This window comes from Neoarius graeffei, chromosome 5, assembly GCF_027579695.1.
Source record: "Neoarius graeffei isolate fNeoGra1 chromosome 5, fNeoGra1.pri, whole genome shotgun sequence".
Lineage (NCBI taxonomy): Eukaryota > Metazoa > Chordata > Actinopteri > Siluriformes > Ariidae > Neoarius > Neoarius graeffei.
This window is the reverse complement of record NC_083573.1, coordinates 51,726,730-51,747,480: the sequence shown is the minus strand read 5'-3', so window position 1 is coordinate 51,747,480 and position 20,751 is coordinate 51,726,730. Positions and strand designations below refer to the sequence as shown.

The 20,751-nt window shown below is 41.9% G+C and overlaps 1 protein-coding gene across 1 annotated transcript; it reads left to right on the top strand.

The window, feature by feature from the left end:
- Positions 1-5,162: 5,162 nt before the first annotated feature.
- Positions 5,163-6,317, top strand: uts2r3 (urotensin-2 receptor 3). The gene has a single exon (XM_060920585.1). It carries the CDS (start codon positions 5,163-5,165, stop codon positions 6,315-6,317), a length of 1,155 nt encoding a protein of 384 aa, XP_060776568.1.
- The last annotated feature ends 14,434 nt before the right edge of the window (positions 6,318-20,751 follow it).

The window sequence follows — 20,751 nt, the reverse complement described above, 5'->3', positions numbered from 1 at the left end:
TTATATAAAAATTTCGACATTTTAACTCTCTCTCTCTCTCTCTCTCTCTCTCGCTCTCTCCTTTGCCTATTTTGGCAGGCCAGTGCCAGGTATTTGTTGAAATTCCACACACCCTGCAGGGAGAAATATGTTCCCTCCCTCTTGTCTCAGCCTTGGTGCCTGTCTATGTCCATCTTGTGCGTGCAAACACACAGCACATGCCTCGGACAACTTGAACACACAAACCTATGTCAGGAGTCCCGAATAAACATGCAGTGTGTCTATCAAATGAACTGCCATTGTTGAAAATATATTCAAATTTACTGACAAAATGATACAACCATATAACTGAAACCATAACCATAAATAACGAACTTTAAATATAAGACTTGCATAATGGCACTTGGATTTTAAATGACTGCATAGTGTATTCAGATATCATCTTAAACTAGTTACTTTGTACCTTGGTTCGCATGACATTAGCATATGACGTGATAAAATCTGAGACTGAAATTTCTGCCAGGAAGGAATAATATCTCTTCTTCCATTTTTTTAGTGTGAGCCAGAGACTGAGAGCTAAGCTCCTGAAGCCACACTAACACACACTCTTTTCCCTCCATGGGATTAGATGTCTTTGAGGGTTGCCAATGTTGGTGTTGAGTGCTGGTGTGAAGTAGAAGAGTGTTGGTGATGTGTGTGTTGGCTCTGAAGTATGCTGGATGTGCAGATATGTGTGTGTTGGCTATGAAATGCATGCAGTTCTCTGGTCCGTGTGTGTGTGTGTGTGTGTGTGTGTGTGTGTGTGTGTGTGTGTGTGTGTGTGTGTGTGTGTGTTGGCATAAGGACTGAATCTGAAGTTGGTGTCAGTAGCTCACAAGAAGACAAAGCTATAACTCTTTCTCTCCCATTCTGGTCGGTGGCTGAGACACATGTTCCTTTCCACTGGACTGCCTTCATCCTATGAGTCATTCTCGTTTTACAGGAAAGAGCATGTGTGAACCGATCAGGTCATGATACATTTATTTGCTATTATTGTGTTTTAACAACAAAGGAAGAGTACATATAAAAAAGCATTTTACATAGAATACAAATATTATTTATGAATAATTTTTACACAATTATTGTACATATTCAGTAATTATTGGGCATGTTTGTACCCTAACTGTTATAAAGCTGACAGTCGCTTCTTGGTTTCAGTTAAAAGCAGTCAATGCTGTAATTACATTTCATGTCTAAAATCCATTACAGATTAATTTACCATTTAAGCTTTAAAAGTGCTTTTTTCCTGTCCAGCAGAGATCCCACAGCCTTCTATTTTACTATCTAGATTTACGGCGACACAGTATCTAAATATCCCATCTCCACTTCAATAATATGTGTTCCCAAGGTCTTTTACATTTGGTTGGAAATAAATCTGACACAGATCATCTGCATGTCTATGGGGATGAAGACATTTTTTCAAACATTTTTCTTTCCATTAATGGTAATGTATTCCTGTATAGTCTTCGGGGTGCAATGCAATGCAATATTTCATATGGTTTAAATGGTTTTGAGCTGTGGTTTGGATAGTAAATATCAGAATGTTATCCAGCATTTTTCAAGCATTATTAACCTATAATAGGGGCTGAATCAGTAGGCTAATGGATTTTAAACCTGCTGCTATTCATACTGAGTTAATCATATAATTTAATGTTTAAGTACAGAGACATACCGTTTCATATGTGTCATAAATATTTTTGGGTGCATCGAAGCCAATTTGTCTTACTGAGACTGATAGCCTACATTTTGCTAGTAGACATTTACAAATGTTGCAATGTGGTCACGCCAATGTGTTGTGTATTTTTATTATTTTTTTTGCAATTCATTGAATATTATTTCTAAATCGTTATTAGAGTTGCTCCAGACATTCTCATTCACATAACTATATAATTCTTTTTTTATCGTATTTTTAAAATAATTTTTAATTATATCATTCTTTTTTTTTTCGCGGTCCGGTTTCCATCAAATCGTGCGCTCTGATTGGGTCACGAGCAGTCCAGAATCCTACGATCCGGACCCTGGTTACGGACCTTTGGCGACTCGCTCATTCATAACAACAACAACAAACATGGTAGCAATTTTTGTCAACATTTATTTTCGGATTTCTCAGTATAATAGCATTAATTTTACTGTATGGATAGCGATAACAAGTGTTCACAGTGAAAGCGAGTTTTACTACCCTGATGAAGATGAAATAAAAGAAAACATTTCAGGAGAAAGCCGAAAACCTGTAACTGTTGCTAACGCTGAGCAAATCTAGCAGTTAGGAGCAAAGGGCAGAAAATACAACAAAAAAGATGACCTACGACCTCAATGTCTTTGGGAAGTTTTGTCGAAACCTAAATGAAGGTTGAAAGGTGGAAGACATACCTGGCGAAGAACGAAACATGTTGCTGTGCAACTTTTTCATGTCCGCAACAAAGAAAAATGGCGATGTGTCTGAGCCGTCCTCGCTCACGTCTTTCCAGAGAAGTATCCAGCACTATCTGAATCAGTCCGGCTCGAAACTACAGGTAAATATCTTTCACGGACCCTGAGTTAAACAAGTCAAGAGAAGTCCTTGTGGCCCGTAAACGGCAGTTGGTCGAGGTTCTTGTGAAGGGAAACCATTCACAAGCAGCCAGGGTGTGTTTTTGACGAGCTTGTAGCAGGTTTGTTCTAAATATGGTTTCCATTTCGGGCGCTCTCATTTTCTTTTAGAATTTGGTAAAGAAAAAAATAAATATATTATTTACCGGCTTAGGGTCGGTCTGTATTGTGAAATACCGTGACCGAGGTCTTGAAAATACTGACCGAGGTAGTATTTTCAAGACCTCGGTCACGGTATTTCACGATACGGATCTCCCAGCTGGTAAATAATATATATGTAATTCTTCGAAGTATTAAACCCGCATGTGAGAGACAAAATCTCACCAAACTGATATGATCCGAAGTGCCAAGTCATTAGCAATTAATTAATTAATTGGTTGCATGGTGTTCGTCAAGCTCCGCCCCATGTCCCTCTTGGCCCCGCCCCTCTGGCCCCAGTTATCAGATGAGTCAGAGGAGGAGGTGCGAGGTGAGCAAGGTGTATGAGTAGCTTTCCTCAGCAGCTTGAAGTTTCACAGAGAACTGTTTGTCCTGTCCTTGAAGAATATAAACTATATCTTAAATAAAAACCTATAGCCTACAAAAGGGTTTTCTTTTCTTTTATCCATAACGGACACGTTGTTGAAATGGAAAGCCACCAGGGAATGTTTGAGAAGCCTCTCTGTGGTGCTGCGGTTGTGGACAGACCAGTGCACACTGAGAAGAACATGAGCATCTGAGGAGCTCTGCGGCTGGAGGTAAACACTTTCATCTGGGGCGCTTCATCAATAACTTCAACAGTTTTACAACTGTTCTTCACTGGTGTTAAGAACTGGTGTTATTACTATTATTATTTTTTTTTAATTTTTTTTTTATTTTTATTTTTTTTTTTTTTTTTACGTGATTCTACACAAAATAAACCAGTAAAATGTTGTTGAATTTATGTCGGCGCATTAGTCCCCTCTGGGACTGGTGTTTTAATAAAACCTATAACAGTTCGGTCTAATCATTAGTAATGCTGAAGGATTTTGCTCATGGATTGAGGTCACTTTCAGATCATTTTCACTCTCTTTACTCCATTAATATGATTTCTTCTAGTTAATTTTTTTTAATTTATTTCCATTTTTAATTGAATTACATTTACAGTGAATTACATATGAATTACTTGTTTATTTATAACCTATATCGGTCTTAAAACATATCAGAGACTGAAATTAACTCTAAATGGACATGCATACAAGCCATACTGTCAGGAGTAAAAATAATCACCTGAAGCTAGAAAGTTTTTTTTTTTTTTGCCTCAGTTAAATGATTGGTTACATTTATCTTGTAAGATTTAACATAATAATAATAATAATAATAATAATAATGTAGCCTACTGTTCTTGCGCTTAGATAATATAAATAAATAAAAAGTTCATTCAGGACTAATTTGGCTGCATATGGGCTAACTCCACCCCACACAGAGATTAGAACTTATATAATATGGACCTGATTGATTGATTGATTGATTGATTGAGAGTGTGTGTGTGTGTGTGTGTTCGTGTTCTCCAGTAGCCCTGCTGAACCTATAGGCGCTTATGGGGAATCACCAGCATGTGGCCCAGAACTTCCTCCTGTTTAATGCGCACTCAGGCTGGGTTTTAATCCCCTCACAGATTATGTTACACACTCAGCGGTGAAGAACAGACCTCATGTGTCCAACCGTGAGGAATATCATCCTGAAAATACAGAGTTTTTGACGAGTTCATTAATCAACCAATAAATAAACGACAGTTTATCGAAGGCCAAAATAAAATTGTGCCGACTAGCTACAATCATACACTCATTTTCGACACTGAAATGACTCGATGTGTTTAAACAGGCTACAAATGTGCAGGTGATGCATTTCCAGATAAGGAATAGCGCGTTCTCTCTGTGCGCTCATTCCCTTTTCCTGTTTAATCGGAGAGGTCTGGTTTAATGCAGGACCTTAAAGTTCAATCAATCAATCAATCAATCAATCAATCAATCAATCAATCAATTAGCTTCTCAATAACAGGAGGCATGAAGCGGTTTAATGCCGGCTGAGCGCGTAATGCAAATGTGGGCCGATTTGGCGCATTTCTATGAAAATAAATAGGTCTATAAAATAAATATATTTATACATGAAAATAAAAATAAGGAAATGGCTATATTTACGCAGAACACAAGGCAAATTTTAATCATATTATAAGCTGCAGCACAAACTGTAAACTCGTGACTGCAGTGATGCGGTTCTACAACATCCAGCTGTTGTTGTTGTTGTTTTAATGGCTGTAACATCTGAAACTGTGAATTCTACTATAAATCTTAAAACAGCTCAATTTTTTTTGCATTAATCTGATATATGTAAAATCATTCATGAAGTCCTCTTATTCTGTTTTCTTTCCCCCTTCCCTTTCCCCCTCTCAGTCCCACTTCCCGTTTAGTACTAATATTACCCTTTCTAATATTCTGACCCGATAACAAACACAGAGCTCTTTATCGTTTCACATTAACATTTACTAATTGTGCTTGAGACAAGGTGTTCATTAAAGCATCTTCTTTCCAAGCCAAATGGAAAACTCAGGCTTGGTCTCCCTCTTCTCTTCCCCAGCTCCATCTTACACCTTTTCTTTCCTCTCTAACCTGTCCACCCCTTCCTCTTCTCCCTCAGTTTATCCATCCCCGAGTGTAGCCTCCACAGCTCTTTTTTGTTTCTTTCTCTCACTCCTTTCCCTTCTGGGGATTCTGGGAAACCTCTACACTCTGGGGCTTCTCATTCAGCGGCGCAGGGGCCCCAGAAGGAGACGCAGTATGGCACCAAGCTGCTGTTTGACTCCTGGTTGCCTTGGAACATTTTCCCCATCTCACTCTCCTAATTCATCTCCCACCTCGTCCTCCTCGTCTTCTTCTTCACTTCATCTGCAGGTTCTGAGTCTGGCGTTGGCAGATCTACTTTACCTTTCCACGGCACCCTTTATTGTCTATGACAGCCTGGCATCTGATTGGGCCTTTGGTGAACTCGGCTGCCGCCTCCTGCTCAGCCTGGACCTGCTCACCATGCACGCCAGCATCTTCACACTGACTGCAATGAGTCTGGACCGATACCGTGCCGTGGCCGACCCACTTGCTGCCTCTTCAGCTCCTACTTCAGGCCTGCGACGTGTGGTTCTGGCATGGGGCCTTGCGGTGGCACTCAGCCTACCCATGATGATCACTCTGCATCTGGAGGATGGAGAAAACCAGGAGGGTAAACTGTGTGTTCCAGCATGGGATGAGCAAAGCTCTAAAGCTTACCTAAGTGTACTCTTCTGCACCAGTATCCTAGGACCAGGCCTGGCCATCGGGGGTCTGTATGCAGCTTTGGGGCGTCACTACTGGGTTTCACAGACACAGTTGGCCTGGGCCGGTAGCTGTAGCGCTAACCCACCCCGTTCTCCTAGACCCAAAGTCCTGCTTCTCATCCTGGGAATTGTGCTTGCATTCTGGGCCTGTTTCCTCCCATTCTGGATCTGGCAGTTGCTACCACTCTATCGACCAGACGTTCTACGTGTGGTACCAGTAGGCACACAGGTCACCGTTAACCGGATCCTAACAGGACTAACGTATGGGAACTCATGTGTAAATCCATTTTTTTACACATTACTGACAGGAAAGCGGCACCGGCCCAGCAGGCAGACAACAAGTACAGCTGCTCCATTCTGCCAAAAGGGAAGTGAACACCAGTGAAAGCACTTTTTACTTGCCCATAAATAAGTGCACTTTTCACAACTCTGTTCCCTGTTGCCAGTATTACATACAGTACATCATTCATTCATTCATTCATTCATTCATTTATATTCAGTAACCATAACCAATTTATTCTGGTCAGGGTCGTGGTGGCTCCGAAGTCGATCCTGGGAACACTAGGCAAGACGGGAATATACCTTGGATGGAACGCCAGTTCTTTGCAGAGCTTATTACAGACATTTAAAAAAAAATTAATGGTTATATATTATTCTGGTACTCATGCATTTCAGTTGCAGCCTCATTGCTGTAGTCAAATACGGTATATTAGGTCAACTATTCACCCGTTATGGTCATTGGGTTTAGGATTCTCCTATAGATTTTAGTAGAATTTTCTAGTGAAAATGATAAACATTTTCTGTACTAAAAGGCAATGTAGTAATCTACTTATATGAGTCTCTTGTGCTTAAAAAAAAAGCTTAAAATGAAGCATCAGGCCCTCAACTATCCGATAGCTAATTGTTACGCACTGATGGACAAAAGTATGGAAAATATTTGCTTGAGGAAACACCAAAGTCATGATATCAAAGGGGTAGCAGAAGTTTTGACATGACTTGACCAAAGGGATTTTTCACTACGTGTGAAGCATCTAAAAACCAAATTGGTTTATTAGCCCTAAAGAAAGGGAAAAGCCATATATCTAAATTAGGCTCAAAGCTAAAGAAAAATCCCCATTGGAATTTGCTCTTCTTTGAAGAGCATCAATCTTGTCCAGTTTTTTTTTTTTATTTTTTTTTTTTTATTTTTTATTTCTTTAGGATTTGTAAATGTATCAGCTCACATGAAGCTGTTTAGTTCTCTTACTGCAATATTTTACTTTTGTACCATTCATTTGGTTTGTCTGTGAGTGGATAAATCAAGCTACTAAGTTTCTAAGCTTTTATGTTACTAGCTTATACACAATTTCTTTTCTCCGTCAGTAAATCAGCAATAATACAGATTTCATAACACTGATACTGCTTCACTGCCATAAAATAAAATAAAATAAAATAAAATAAAATAAAATTGTTCCACTGATGTTACTTTACTGAATGCTTAGCTCTAATTTAAATATTCGGAAAAACACAGCCTATAATGCATTCTATAATGTTAGATGTATACTGAGAAGGCATTAAATGGCATTCTTTGCATTCAGACTCGGTCTAAGACTCTTCAAAGCCTCAGACTTTGTTTGCCTTTTACAGCAAACTGCTTTTTTTTTTTTTTTTGCATCTGCCTTTTGCCTGCATTGCTTTGCACAAAGCATAGTCACAAACTTTCATATACATGCATTTGTGGCAATAATATATACTGATGAATAAAATACCCTTTTATACTAAAGTCTGTGACGTGCTTCATGGTTGTATCCCTAAAGTGTTTCGGCAATAAAACATCCCCTGTCCTGAGTATTTGAGAGTGACAATGATAGAATGCTGCACAGAATATATATTCATCCATTACATTCAATACAAGGGAGAAACAAGACAGGGCATAAACTCAGAAATATGTATAAATTTGTTTTTGTTGATTGATGATTGAGCTGTTATGATATAAATGTGCTTTCTTTGTTATTTCAAACAAGAAGCAATTGAATAGTATGATCGTAACTGATTCTGCATTTGCTTTGAGATTGCATTTTCTTCAAATCCATGTGCTTGTTGTATAAAATAACTTATAGCATGTATAAATTCCCCTTCTCTGACCTCCAGCCAAATCCATTTAAGTCATATTACTATTTGAATTAAATATAAGTATTGGGACAAATTACTGTGATGCAAAATAAGTCAGATCTCATATCCCTCAACTTAAAAATAAATAAATTTTTTAAAATTATACCGAAAACATAGCAGTTCTGCTGTTTCTCAGTTGGCACGGCATGTATTCATGTCTACACTACATTAATTTACGGCATGCATGTGATGTTCATATGTGAGTAACATGTGGGTGAGAGACCCTGCGTCTTGTCTGTAAATGTTTGAATGGCAGCGTAGTGTCAGGCTGCATGAAGAACTCAGAGAAGAATTCTTTTCACGTGAACACTTTGTGTAACAGTGATGATTTGTGAAGCTGTGTATCTGTCTGCCTTTTGTGATTGCATACAGGATATTTCACACGGGCTTCCAAGCTAAAAACAAAGCTCCTTTCTAGTCCCTATTGAAAATCCTTCAATTCCAGTGGAGTTAAGTCTGTTAAAAAAAGACAAATAAATAGCAATCCCAAAATCAGAACATAGTGCTTGAGAAGTGTTTGTGCAAAGTTGTACCTTTGTTTCACGCTGTCGTTTCTTTCCTTTAGCATGTGTTTTCATTTACCTGGGAGAACATGCTAGCTAGTGTTCCTTCTTCGTTCTCTCTGAAGCCAGCATGGAGAGCTCGGCGCATTTCTGTCGAACAAAGTGGTCTCTCACTTTTCAGCTTCTTTTGCTGCTCATCAGCAGCTTTTATGAATCTGTGCGACCTAATATTCATTTTCTCCAGTGTTGTGACTGCAAATATGTTGGTAAACCAGTAATACTTTATCTAAACAGGAAGGAAGATAAAAGTTCTCTATTTGATACTATCTTCAGGAGTTTAACAGTGGTGAAGTTAAAACAGGACTATGTCTGACCCGTTCTCACTCTCTTTCTCCCACAAATGTAGTTTGAAAGATTGAGTGTGTGATAAACTTCAAACACATATATTTACCCACTGGGTCCAAACTGAAGAAAATATTGTCCTGGGGAGGTTGATAAATCTATAAACTGTCAGCTTATGTTGGTAGACACAAGACTTGGTACCGTATGACTCTCCAACAATAACCACCACGACTGTATTTGTACAAAATTTCTTGTTTTGTCGAAGGTAGTGGTTTATAGACCACAGACTACAGGGTGATGTAAAGGGCACATATATTTTCATTTCCAAACTATACTTTTGAGCTACCTTTGCATTTCAGAGATTGAATCCATGTCCTTTTCCTGAGTGTCTTTCCATTCACCACCCATCCTTTCCCCTCCCTCATTGGTCCACACCTCCTGTCTCTGCTCTGTGTTTGTAGCTCAGGCAGGTGCCCCTCCTCTGGGCGGCTCATTCAGGAAAGGCCCCTGCTGGGCAGACGAGACTAGGCCGAAGCTTGGCCCAAGCCCCCGCTGAGACAGTATAAGAGGCTCCCTTCTCCTAGGCACACACATGCACACATACTGAAATTCTATTTCCCCATCTGTTTTCCCTCTCTCAATCTTCCTGTATCTTTCCTTCTCCCTCTTTGTCTCTCTTGCTCCATATTAATTTGAGGTTCCTGGCTTTGTCGAAGCCAAAACAAAAGCCTACACAGAGTTTATACATGAGTGCTGAGCATGCTCTTTATTACTGGAAGCTTTATTCACACAGACACTCCAGAACATTTATTTTATCTTACTGTAAATCTTGCTGATGGAAAAGGGAAAAAAAATCATTCATCCAGATCCTGATATCAACCTGTGAACAGGCAGGAACCAGAGTCCTGGGGCTCCATCAGTCATAAAGCTGCCCTATGCTGCCGCATCCCCATGCCTTCACACTTCAGTGTCAGCCGCCATGATCAGACGAAGGCACTGACTGCCCTCATCAGAGGCCGGAGGTTACATAAATGGACATTGGCCTTTCTGTTCTCACCCTGGCTCTGACTAGAAGAACTGTGAATATGCCATGTCTACACTGTTCCCTTATTTTCATTGAAGTCTTCACCTTGCACTTGTCTATTATCTGCTTGCATGTGGATTGTCTACCATAGTCTTCGTTATATATAGCTTTCCCCTTTGCTTCTCTCTCCTGGCTGATTTGCTGCAGTAATCATACTGAAAGCATCAAGAAGACACTCAATCATTACTCAATCAGTCAAACCCAATGATTTAACTTAGAGCTGGTTAAGATTACAGTTTACTTCCCTTACTTTTGTAAAGAATTCCTCGACTATGTTTTCCAGCCACAAGGTTTTTGGCCAAAAATATCTAATTAGAGTGTATCAGTGGCGGCTGCTGGTTTTTAAAACAGGGGAAGCCCATTTTACGCATTCATCGTAAAACCTGTAGGCCGGATATCAAAGCATAGAAAGGTGTGCCCCATTAGCATAGTGAACTAGACAACCCTACCTAGTGGCAGAAAGTATTTTTGCTTGTACATTTCATGTTATAGTCTGGCTTGCCAGGCTAGTGCCTCATATCCTTAATCAAAAATATCAAACATCCAAAAATCACTGGCTATTCAATGAAGAGCCTTGAACATCATACCCTGATATGCAACACAGAGTCTTTAACACAACACCCAGCTGTGCAACACATCCTTGAACATCTTCTGCAACACAGTCTGGAAATTCATAACCAGGTAGGCTATGCAACACACAGAACCTTAAATATTATAGCCAGGTATAACCTATAACACAGAGCCCACCATTCTCTTAACATTACTGAACAAGATACACACTTCAGATTCATGAACATTATATGATGCACACTATTTATACACAAATTCTGCCCTCCGCTCCTTTTCCAGAAAATGGTCTGTGACCCTGTCATACTAGCTGGTTGTGCTTTCCAGAGACTTCACCAATTTCTGTTAGCAGCTAGCACTGCAAATCCCAATAAGGCTCAAGCTAGCCTACAACCAGATTGAACTACAAATGAAATAAACGAGTGAATTCACGAATGATCAAACTGATAGAATGGATGAAAGTTAACGGAGCACAACGAGTAATATTTACATTTATTTACAGAGTAATGTACAGAGACATCAATGAGAAGAAACGTTTATATGAAAAGAAAGTCGGACAGCACTTTGGCACACGACTACACTTTTTCGACATCCGCTGGGGACTGACTGATCATACTTCCGTGTTCCTCGCCGATGCCGAAGTACAGAGCCCGCCTTCCTCATGTCTTTCAAACACTACCTCCAATAATCCTTCATCAGCCCGGCTTCTTGTCCCTCCCACTGTCTCGTTTAGTCCCAGAGAAGCCCGGCTTCCCTGGAAGTGACGATTTTGTCGATTTTAACCAATAACAACTAGCCAAAATTGGCTGTTCAGAGCCCTCTCATAGACTGCAACGGATACCCGGCTGCCAGCCATAGAGCCCATTGAAATAAGAAAGGTTACAGCCAGTGTTGCCAGATTGGGTGGTTTTAAGTGCATTTTGGTGGGTTTTGAACATATTTTGGCTGGAAAACGTCAGCAGTATCTGGCAACGCTGGTTACAGCCTGGCAGCAAAGGTGATTCTCGTAGCGAACTGCAAGTTCGTCAGACATCACTCAAATAAGTTAAAGGATAGTTATGAACTTAAATGCAATCTTGGGCATATATTATGTTATGCAAGTTATTGTTTTAATGAGAATTCAATGTCGTAGATGCCGCAGTTTGGGGAGAGAATTTTAGGGGAAGCTCGGCTTCCCTTGTTGTGAAATCGCCCCTGGAGTGTATATATAATTTCATTCTATCCACATTCACTGGATGTGAGCAATCACGTGCTCTGATTGGCTACTCTACTACAAGGCTATCAGCTCATATACTATGAGTAGAGAAAAACAAAATGGTGGAGCGTGTTGCTAAACTAACCGAGGATGAAATAAAAACTCTATTCGAAAACAACCCCCCCCCAAAAAAAAAACAAAAAAAGCAACAAATATGGAATATGGAATGAAAGTATTTGATGGTAAGAACGCATCTTTTTTATTTTTTAAGAATTATTATTATAGCATTCTTCACAAATTGCTACTGTCATTTCACCAGTTTGTTTACATTCTAAGCGGAAATGATTTTGTTGGACGTTTTGTATAAAGTTTTTATTTATCGAATTTGCAAAAAATAAAAATGCTCTGTTTATCAAAATCCAGTGAATGTAGATAGAATAAAACAGTTATTCCTCTCAATCTCATCATACATGGCTTATAGCCTACTTGGCGTTATGCGTCTCGTCAGCTATCAGTGCATATACTACTCAATTTCATGAAATAACTGCTAAACATCTCATGCTTGTGCAGCATTTCAATGTTGGCCAGAAACTCTAAGTTCTAAAACATCTCATGCCTTAAATTTGGTTTCATCAAGGTTGACTTGTGGTGATGTTTTGGTAGCCAGATACAGAGGGTATGACCAGCATTCAATAGATGTAAGTGGCCAGACACTGAGTCATCAATCTTTTACTTTCTAAGCTATGATCAGTCAGTGATTAGCACTCTTGCAGGTAATGCGTAGAGCAATCTCTCCTACTAATTGTCAGAAAGTGGTACACCAACCACACTTTTATTCGATTCATTTTCCTCCCACCATTTATTCCATTCTTCAATTCCCTTCAGGAATGTTTCTCAGCAAGACAATGTAAGCTATATGTCCATAACTCTTATGTGCATGTCTACGAGCCACACTGGAAGAGACCTACTAGTGCAAACACTTGACAGGCCTCAATGTGACATGCTTGCAGATTTTTCCCCTGCTGGTTAGCCAGAGAAAACATCAGTTGTGATGTAGGCGAAAACCAAAGACAGACAGGACAAGTCTTTTTTTTTTACTTTCATAGATATATTCAGCAGTTTGCTGTTAATTTAATATTGAAAGCATGAAAGCATGTTGCGGATTCATTTCATGCATTCAGTGTATAAAGTACCAAACACTAATAATTGAGTAAACATAGTTCCTTACTACAAGTAATGATAATACTAGACGTGATATTGGCTTTCCAAATTGCTTACACACATTTTTGAAAATAGTGCCTCACATACTCAAACACATTTATCATCTCTATAAGCACACTTTGCAAATCCTCATACATTATATGTAAATTAAACACCGCCTTCAAAACCATGAACATTGTCCTCAAAAAAGAAAGAAAAAACAGTTTTTCACACTGTACTGCTTTCTCAGTTGCTTAAATTTCCCAAAAGACAAAACTATACATGCTTTGTATTATATGTGCACTACTCTGCCCCTTGCCGTACCACCACACAGCCAAACCTCTTCCTTTTTTTGCAAGGTTCATGGGCCTATTGCTCCAGTGTCAACAATACTGGAGCCTGTTATTTAAACAAATTTTCTCAGTTGATTTATCACATTTCTCCAAATTAAGTTTAGTGCTCTCAAAACAGCCACCTGAAACACACTGCAAAAAAATTGAAAACTGAATTTCATCTCATCTCATTATCTCTAGCCACTTTATCCTGTTCTACAGGGTCGCAGGCAAGCTGGAGCCTATCCCAGCTGACTACAGGCGAAAGGCAGGGTACACCCTGGACAAGTTGCCAGGTCATCACAGGGCTGACACATAGACACAGACAATCATTCACACTCACGGTCAATTTAGAGTCACCAGTTAACCTAACCTGCATGTCTTTGGACTGTGGGGGAAACCGGAGCACCCGGAGGAAATCCACACGGACACAGGGAGAACATGCAAACTCCGCACAGAAAGGCCCTCACCGGCCACGGGGCTCGAACCCGGACCTTCTTGCTGTGAGGCGACAGCGCTAACCACTACACCACCGTGCTGCCCCGAAAACTGAATCTGAGGAAAAAATTATGTAATACAAGTGACATTATCTTGCTGCATGGACAGATATTTTTATTTGATAAGACGTCTTAGGCTACATCCACACGACAACGGCAACGAGATTTTATTAAAAAAAATATCGCGTCCACATGGGCAACGGATCAGTAAAATATCAGGTACATATGGCAATGCAACACTTGCTGAAAACGATGCAATACACATGCCACACCTCTACGTGCGCTGTAAGACGGTCCCATCGGAGACACCAGAACAATAGAAGAAGTAGGACACATGCGCATAAACCCCTTCTTCTACCCGGCGTGAAGCACTCAGGAACAAACACACAACAACAAGAATAAGATGGCTGCGACTACGCGAGGAAATCGTGCCTTCTGTGTGTACAAATTAGTTTTATTAGTGTGCATAGTTTTATATAACTTAATTTTCTTATTGTGTGTGAACATTTTGAAAAGCATTTTTATATAATTTATATAACTTTTTATATTGTGTGTGAACATTTTGAAAAGCAGTCTTATCCAATAAAAAAAAAGAAATTCAAGAAATGGTTCAGTTACTTGTTTATTTAAAAGAAAAGCTGTATACAGAAGTGAATGCAATGCAGTGGTTCATACAAAACAGCGAGAGTGCTGCTTGTTCTAGTCATGTGGTTGTGATGTCATTGTAAACAAATCCGTTCTAGTCATCCAGATGACTTCGCAACGGCGCCGTTGCCAGATTTTTCCACTCTGGAACCCGTTCTCGTTTTGGGGCACCCAAAACGCCAGTGCCGTGTGGACGCCAGGCCGAAACGATAAACAATTTTATCAGATTCACCTGAATCCGTTGCCGTGTGGACAGCCTCTCAGAATAAGTTGGTTGCAATCTAGAACTGGGTTCAATAATCACAGAATTGGTATCTTGTATTCTTCTAATAGGAAATGCTAGATCGTTTCAACTATTTTAAAGATATTTTCACTTGCTATCATTTTTTGCAGTGCATAAATAATTTTTCCTCTACTAGTATCATAGTATTGCTCAAGTTTCAAATTTGACTTATTTTTCATATATCTCCAATATTTACAGTGGTGCTTGAAAGTTTGTGAACCCTTAAGAATTTTCTATATTTCTGCATAAATATGACCTAAAACATCATCAGATTTTCACACAAGTCTTAAAAGTAGATAAAGAGAACCCAGTTAAACAAATTAGACAAAAATATTATACTTGGTCATTTATTTATTGAGAAAAATGATCCAATATTACATATCTGTGAGTGGCAAAAGTATGTGAACCTCTAAGATTAGCAGTTAATTTGAAGGTGAAATTAGAGGCAGGTGTTTTCAATAAATGGAATGACAATCAGGTGTGAGTGGGCACCCTGTTTTATTTAAAGAACAGGGAGCTATCAAAGTCTGATCTTCACAACACATGTTTGTGGATCATTGCATGAACAAAGGAGATTTCTGAGGATCTCAGAAAAAGTGTTGTTGATGCTCATCAGGCTGGAAAAGGTTAAAAACCATCTCTAAAGAGTTTGGACTCCACCAATCCACGGTCAGACAGATTGTGTACAAATGGAGGAAATTCAAGACCATTGTTACCCTCCCCAGGAGTGGTCGACCAACAAAGATCACTCCAAGAGCAAGGCGTGTAATAGTTGGTGAGGTCACAAAGGACCCCAGGGTAACTTCTAAGCAACTGAAGGCCTCTCTCACATTGACTAATGTTAATGTTCATGAGTCTACTATCAGGAGAACACTGAACAACAATGGTGTGCATGGCAGGGTTGCAAGGAGAAAGCCACTGCTCTCCAAAAAGAACATTGCTGCTTGTCTGCAGTTTGCTAAAGATCACGTGGACAAGCCAGAAATCTATTGGAAAAATGTTTTGTGGATGGATGAGACCAAAATAGAACTTTTTGCTTTAAATGAGGAGCGTTATGTTTGGAGAAAGGAAAACACTCCATTCCAGCATAAGAACCTTATCCCATCTGTGAAACATGGTGGTGGTAGTATCATGGTTTGGGCCTGTTTTGCTGCATCTGGGCCAGGACGGCTTGCCATCATTGATGGAACAATGAATTCTGAATTATACCAGTGAATTCTAAAGGAAAATGTCAGGACATCTGTCCATGAACTGAATCTTAAGAGAAGGTGGGTCATGCAGTAAGACAACGACCCTAAGCACCCAAGTCATTCTATCAAAGAATGGTTAAAGAAGAACCATGTTTATGTTAATGTTTTGGAATGGCCAAGTCAAAGTCCTGACCTTAAAATGCATATCCTGGACCAATTTCTTTTTTTTTTTAATATGAAAGTATGTCCCTTTACACACCCATCCAGAAGGGTAATTTTGCACAAGGCCATCTGTCTACAGCAGAAAAAAATAAAATAACAAAACGCATCTGGAAAAATCCCAAGGGAGTCTGGAGCCAGATTCGTGACGTCACCTGCAGAACCGCCAGCAGGCTGCAAGAGCTTGCACGGTTTCAGTGCACAGTCTGTGAAGACCAAGTTTAGCAGCTAGTGATTTTGCATTGAAATATGGAATTGTCACCTTCTGCTTCAGCTTCTAAACCCATAGATTCATGTATCAATGCTCATCTATCTATTGCTACATAAATCATATTTTTTCTAATTACTATTATGTATTTATATATTTCTTCATTTAGAAGAGTACTGGCTACTGTAGGAGAAAGATTTCATAAGCTACACACATGGAATCGGCTAAGCAGGGTTATATATACATTTAATGTGTTTGACAGGTCCCAAGATCTCAAGCCCTGACACGCATATCCCTTAATACATGTGAAGTAAAATGTAAAGAAAATGTGACCTTGGGCACTGTGGAAGACGGCTGCCTCTCCAGTAGCTCTGTAGTTTTTAGCTCTTTAAACCTCTTTTTTCCACCTTTTTATTTTTCTGCTCTTCTTACGAAGACATAGTGTGTTTTTCTTCATATCCCATGGATATTTTTAACTTTAACATGTAACCAGGAGCCAGTTTTCTCACTTATTCGAGAGAGGAGCTGCTGGCCCTGAAAACAATGGGATGAGCCAGGATACAACACGCCAGCCGACACCCCAGGCCGAGCTGAGGAGGAAACCCAGGGGCTGCAAAGCCGGAGCTAAGCTAAAGGCTAGGCTAGCAGACAACCAGCGGCTCTACAAATCATCCATTCCCTCCGTTATCATGGGGAATGTGAACTCACTGCCGAATAAGGTCGACGAGCTATCCGCACTGAACAACCAGTGGATTTATCGGGAGAGCAGCTTATTTATTTTTATGGAGACATGGCTAACACACCTTGTACCAGATGCTAACATGGACCTGCAGGGATTCATTGCTGTGAGAGCCGACAGAGACACTAAAGCATGCGGGAAAGGCAAAGGTGGGGGACTCATCATTTACATGAACAACCGCTGGTGTAACCTGGGACATTTCTCCGTAAAGATAGTCTTATGTTGCCCGGACTTGGAGCTGCTAGCATCACCATCTGTGTTTACATCCCTCCGAGGGCAGATGCAGCCGCTGCATGTGAGGGGATTCACTCTGTCACAGCAAGGCTGCAGACACAGCACCCTGAGGCATTTATGATCATTTCTGGGGACTTTAATCACGCTACTTTGGACTCTACTTTGGCTGCTTTTTACCAGGCTGTGGACTGTATCTTTTTAATTTCCCTGAGGGAACCCTCCCAAAGGGATCAATAAAGTTCTATCTAATTGTAGATCTCTGAGCGAGTGGGTGGAGCACAGAAGTACGGCAGGTCAGAAATGAGTTTCCCAAAACTCTTTATTTTTGCACTTTTCAGTGATTTAGCAATCTCCCAGCCACACACACACACACACACACATACACACATAAGTTGTCTGGTTGGGGAGAGAGCTTCCTTCTTCTGCTCTCTCTCTCCTTTTATAGGGCACGGTCACTGGGGAAGACACACAAACACAGGTTAACTGACATCAAGTGCAGTGATTCTGCCACTTACCTTCCCTGACTTCGCCCTCCGTTCACAGACCGACGCTTGACCACGCCCCCGCTGCCACATACTCCCACCGCCCGACTCAGGCCAGGCAGCTGTCCAGCCTGCAGCCGACTCCCCCCCCCCCCTTGACGGGAGAGGAAGTCCGCCACGACCATCTGTGCCCCTGGCCTGTGGACCACCTTGAAGTTAAAGGGCTGGAGTGCCAGATACCAACGGGTGATCTGCGTGTTGGCATCCTTCATGCGGTGGAGCCACTGGAGGGGCACGTGGTCCGAACAGAGGGTGAAAGGGCATCCCAGTAGGTAGTAGCGGAGGGCGAGGACTGCCCACTTGATGGCTAGGCACTCATTCTCTATCATGCTGTAGCATCCCTCACGCACCGACAGCTTTCTGCTGATATACAGCACTGGGCGATCCTCCCCCTCTACCTCCTGGGACAGAACAGCCCCCAGCCCTCTGTCTGACGCGTCCGTCTGCAACATAAAGGGGAGAGAAAAGCCAGGGGAGTGTAACCGTGGCCCCCCACACTGTGCAGCCTTCACCTCAGAGAAAGCCCGCTGGCATTGCTCTGTCCACTGGACTGGATCTGGAGCCCCCTTTTTAGTGAGATCAGTCAGCGGGCTGGTGACGTCTGAATAATTAGGTATAAACCTACGATAGTAGCCAGCCAGCCCCAGGAACTGTCTCACCCCCTTTTTGGTCTTGGGCCTCAGGCAGGCCACAATTGCTGCTGTCTTATTAATTTGGGGACGCACCTGCCCATTGCCCAAGTGGAAGCCCAGATACTGTACTTCCACCCACCCAATTGCACACTTGTTTGGGTTGGCTGTGAGACCCGCTCGCCTCAGCGACCCAAGGACGGCCCTCAGGTGTTGCAGATGCCGCGGCCAGTCATTACTATAGATTATAATGTCGTCTAAGTATGCGGCCGCATAGGTGGCGTGGGGGCGGAGGACCCTGTCCATAAGCCACTGGAACGTAGCGGGCGCCCCAAACAGCCCAAAAGGAAGTGTGACAAATTGGTGTAAGCTAAACGGTGTGGAAAAGGCCGTTTTTTCTTGGGATAATGGAGTCAAGGGGATCTGCCAATAACCCTTTGTCAAATCCAGTGTCGAATAAAAGTGAGCCGTGCCTAGTCGATCCAGCAACTCATCAATATGAGGCATTGGGTACACATTGAATTTAGACACCACGTTGACTTTTCTATAATCCACACAGAACTGGACCGACCCGTCGGCCTTGGGAACCAAGACCACCGGGCTGCTTCAGTCACTGTGGGACTCCTCAACGATGCGCATGTCGAGCATGGCCTCGAGTTCTTCCCGAACCACTTTTTTCTTATGTTCGGGCAGCCTGTAAGGGCGGCTGCACACTACCACCCCCGGGGGCGTCTCAATGTGGTGTTCTATGAGGCGGGTGCGGCTGGGCTGGGGCAAGAACACGTCCGAAAATTCGGTCTGCAACTGGGCAACCTCTGTGAGTTGGGTCAGGGAGAGGTGGTCTCCACAGGGGACCGGAGAGGTAAGCGATGTCAATGTTCCCTTTTGAACCTCTGACCCCAGCTTTGCCTTCTCTGGAGCCAACGACACCAACGCCACGGGGACCTCCTCATTCCAAAGTTTGAGCAGATTGAGGTGGTAAATCTGTAGCGCCCCACCCCTGTCCGTTCGACGTCCCCGACTCGCCGTGTGACCTCAAAGGGTCCTTGCCACTTGGCGATCAATTTGGAGCTTGACGTAGGCAACAGCACGAGTACTTTATCTCCTGGTGCGAACTCCCTAAGGTGTGTACCCCTGTCATACAGGTGGATTTGCCGTTCTTGGGCCTGCCGCAAATTCTCCTGGGTTAGGTGTGTGAGTGTGTGGAGTTTTGCACGCAGGTCGATAATGTATTGAATTTCATTTTTGTTCGTTGAAGGTCCCTCCTCCCAATTTTCCTGCAGTACATCTAGGATGCCACGTGACTTACGCCCATATAATAATTTGAATGGGGAGAACCCCGTTGAGGCTTGTGGGACCTCTCGCACTGCGAATAACAGGGGTTCGAGCCATTTATCCCAATTGCATGCGTCCTCACGTACAAACTTTTTAATTATGTTCTTGAGGATGCAATTGAACCGTTCGACTAAACCGTCCGTTTGTGGGTGATAAATGCTGGTGTGGATCAGCTTAATTCCCAGTAACCCATACAGTTCGTGCAGTGTGCGTAACATAAACATAGTGCCTTCATCAGTCAGAATCTCTTTGGGGATTCCAACTCAGGAGATGACGTGGAAGAGTGCTTCCGCAATACTACGTGCTGAGATATTGCGAAGAGGCACTGCTTCCGGGTATCGCATTGCATAGTCCACCAGAACTAAAATAAAGCAATACCCTCGTGTTGACCGATCTAATGGCCCGACGAGATCCATCCCAATTCTTTCGAACAGGGTATTGATTAATGGCAGAGGGCACAAAGGCGCTTTTGGGATGGCCGCTGGTTTTACTAACTGGCATTCGCGGCACACCGTACACCACCTACGGACCTCACCGCGAATCCCTGGCCAATAGAACCGGGCCATTATTTGGGCTAGTGTCTTATCCTGCCCCAAGTGTCCAGCCATGGGATTAAAGTGAGCCGCCTGGAATACCAATTCCCGGCGGCTCTTTGGGATTAAAAGTTCTGTGATCGGCTCCTTAGTCTGAGTGTCCTGCGTCATTTGGTATAATCTATCCTTCATAATAGAAAAATAGGGGAAGGATGGGGTGCCATTTGGCTGGAGCGTTTGACCATCGATTACTCTCACTTCATCAAATGCATGCCGCAGAGTCTCGTCTCGCGACTGTTCTAACGGGAACGCCGCGAGGGATTCCCCGAGAGAAGGAGGAGGAGCCTGCGGCTCCTCACTCTGATGCGGTGATGACATAGACAGCTCTGTG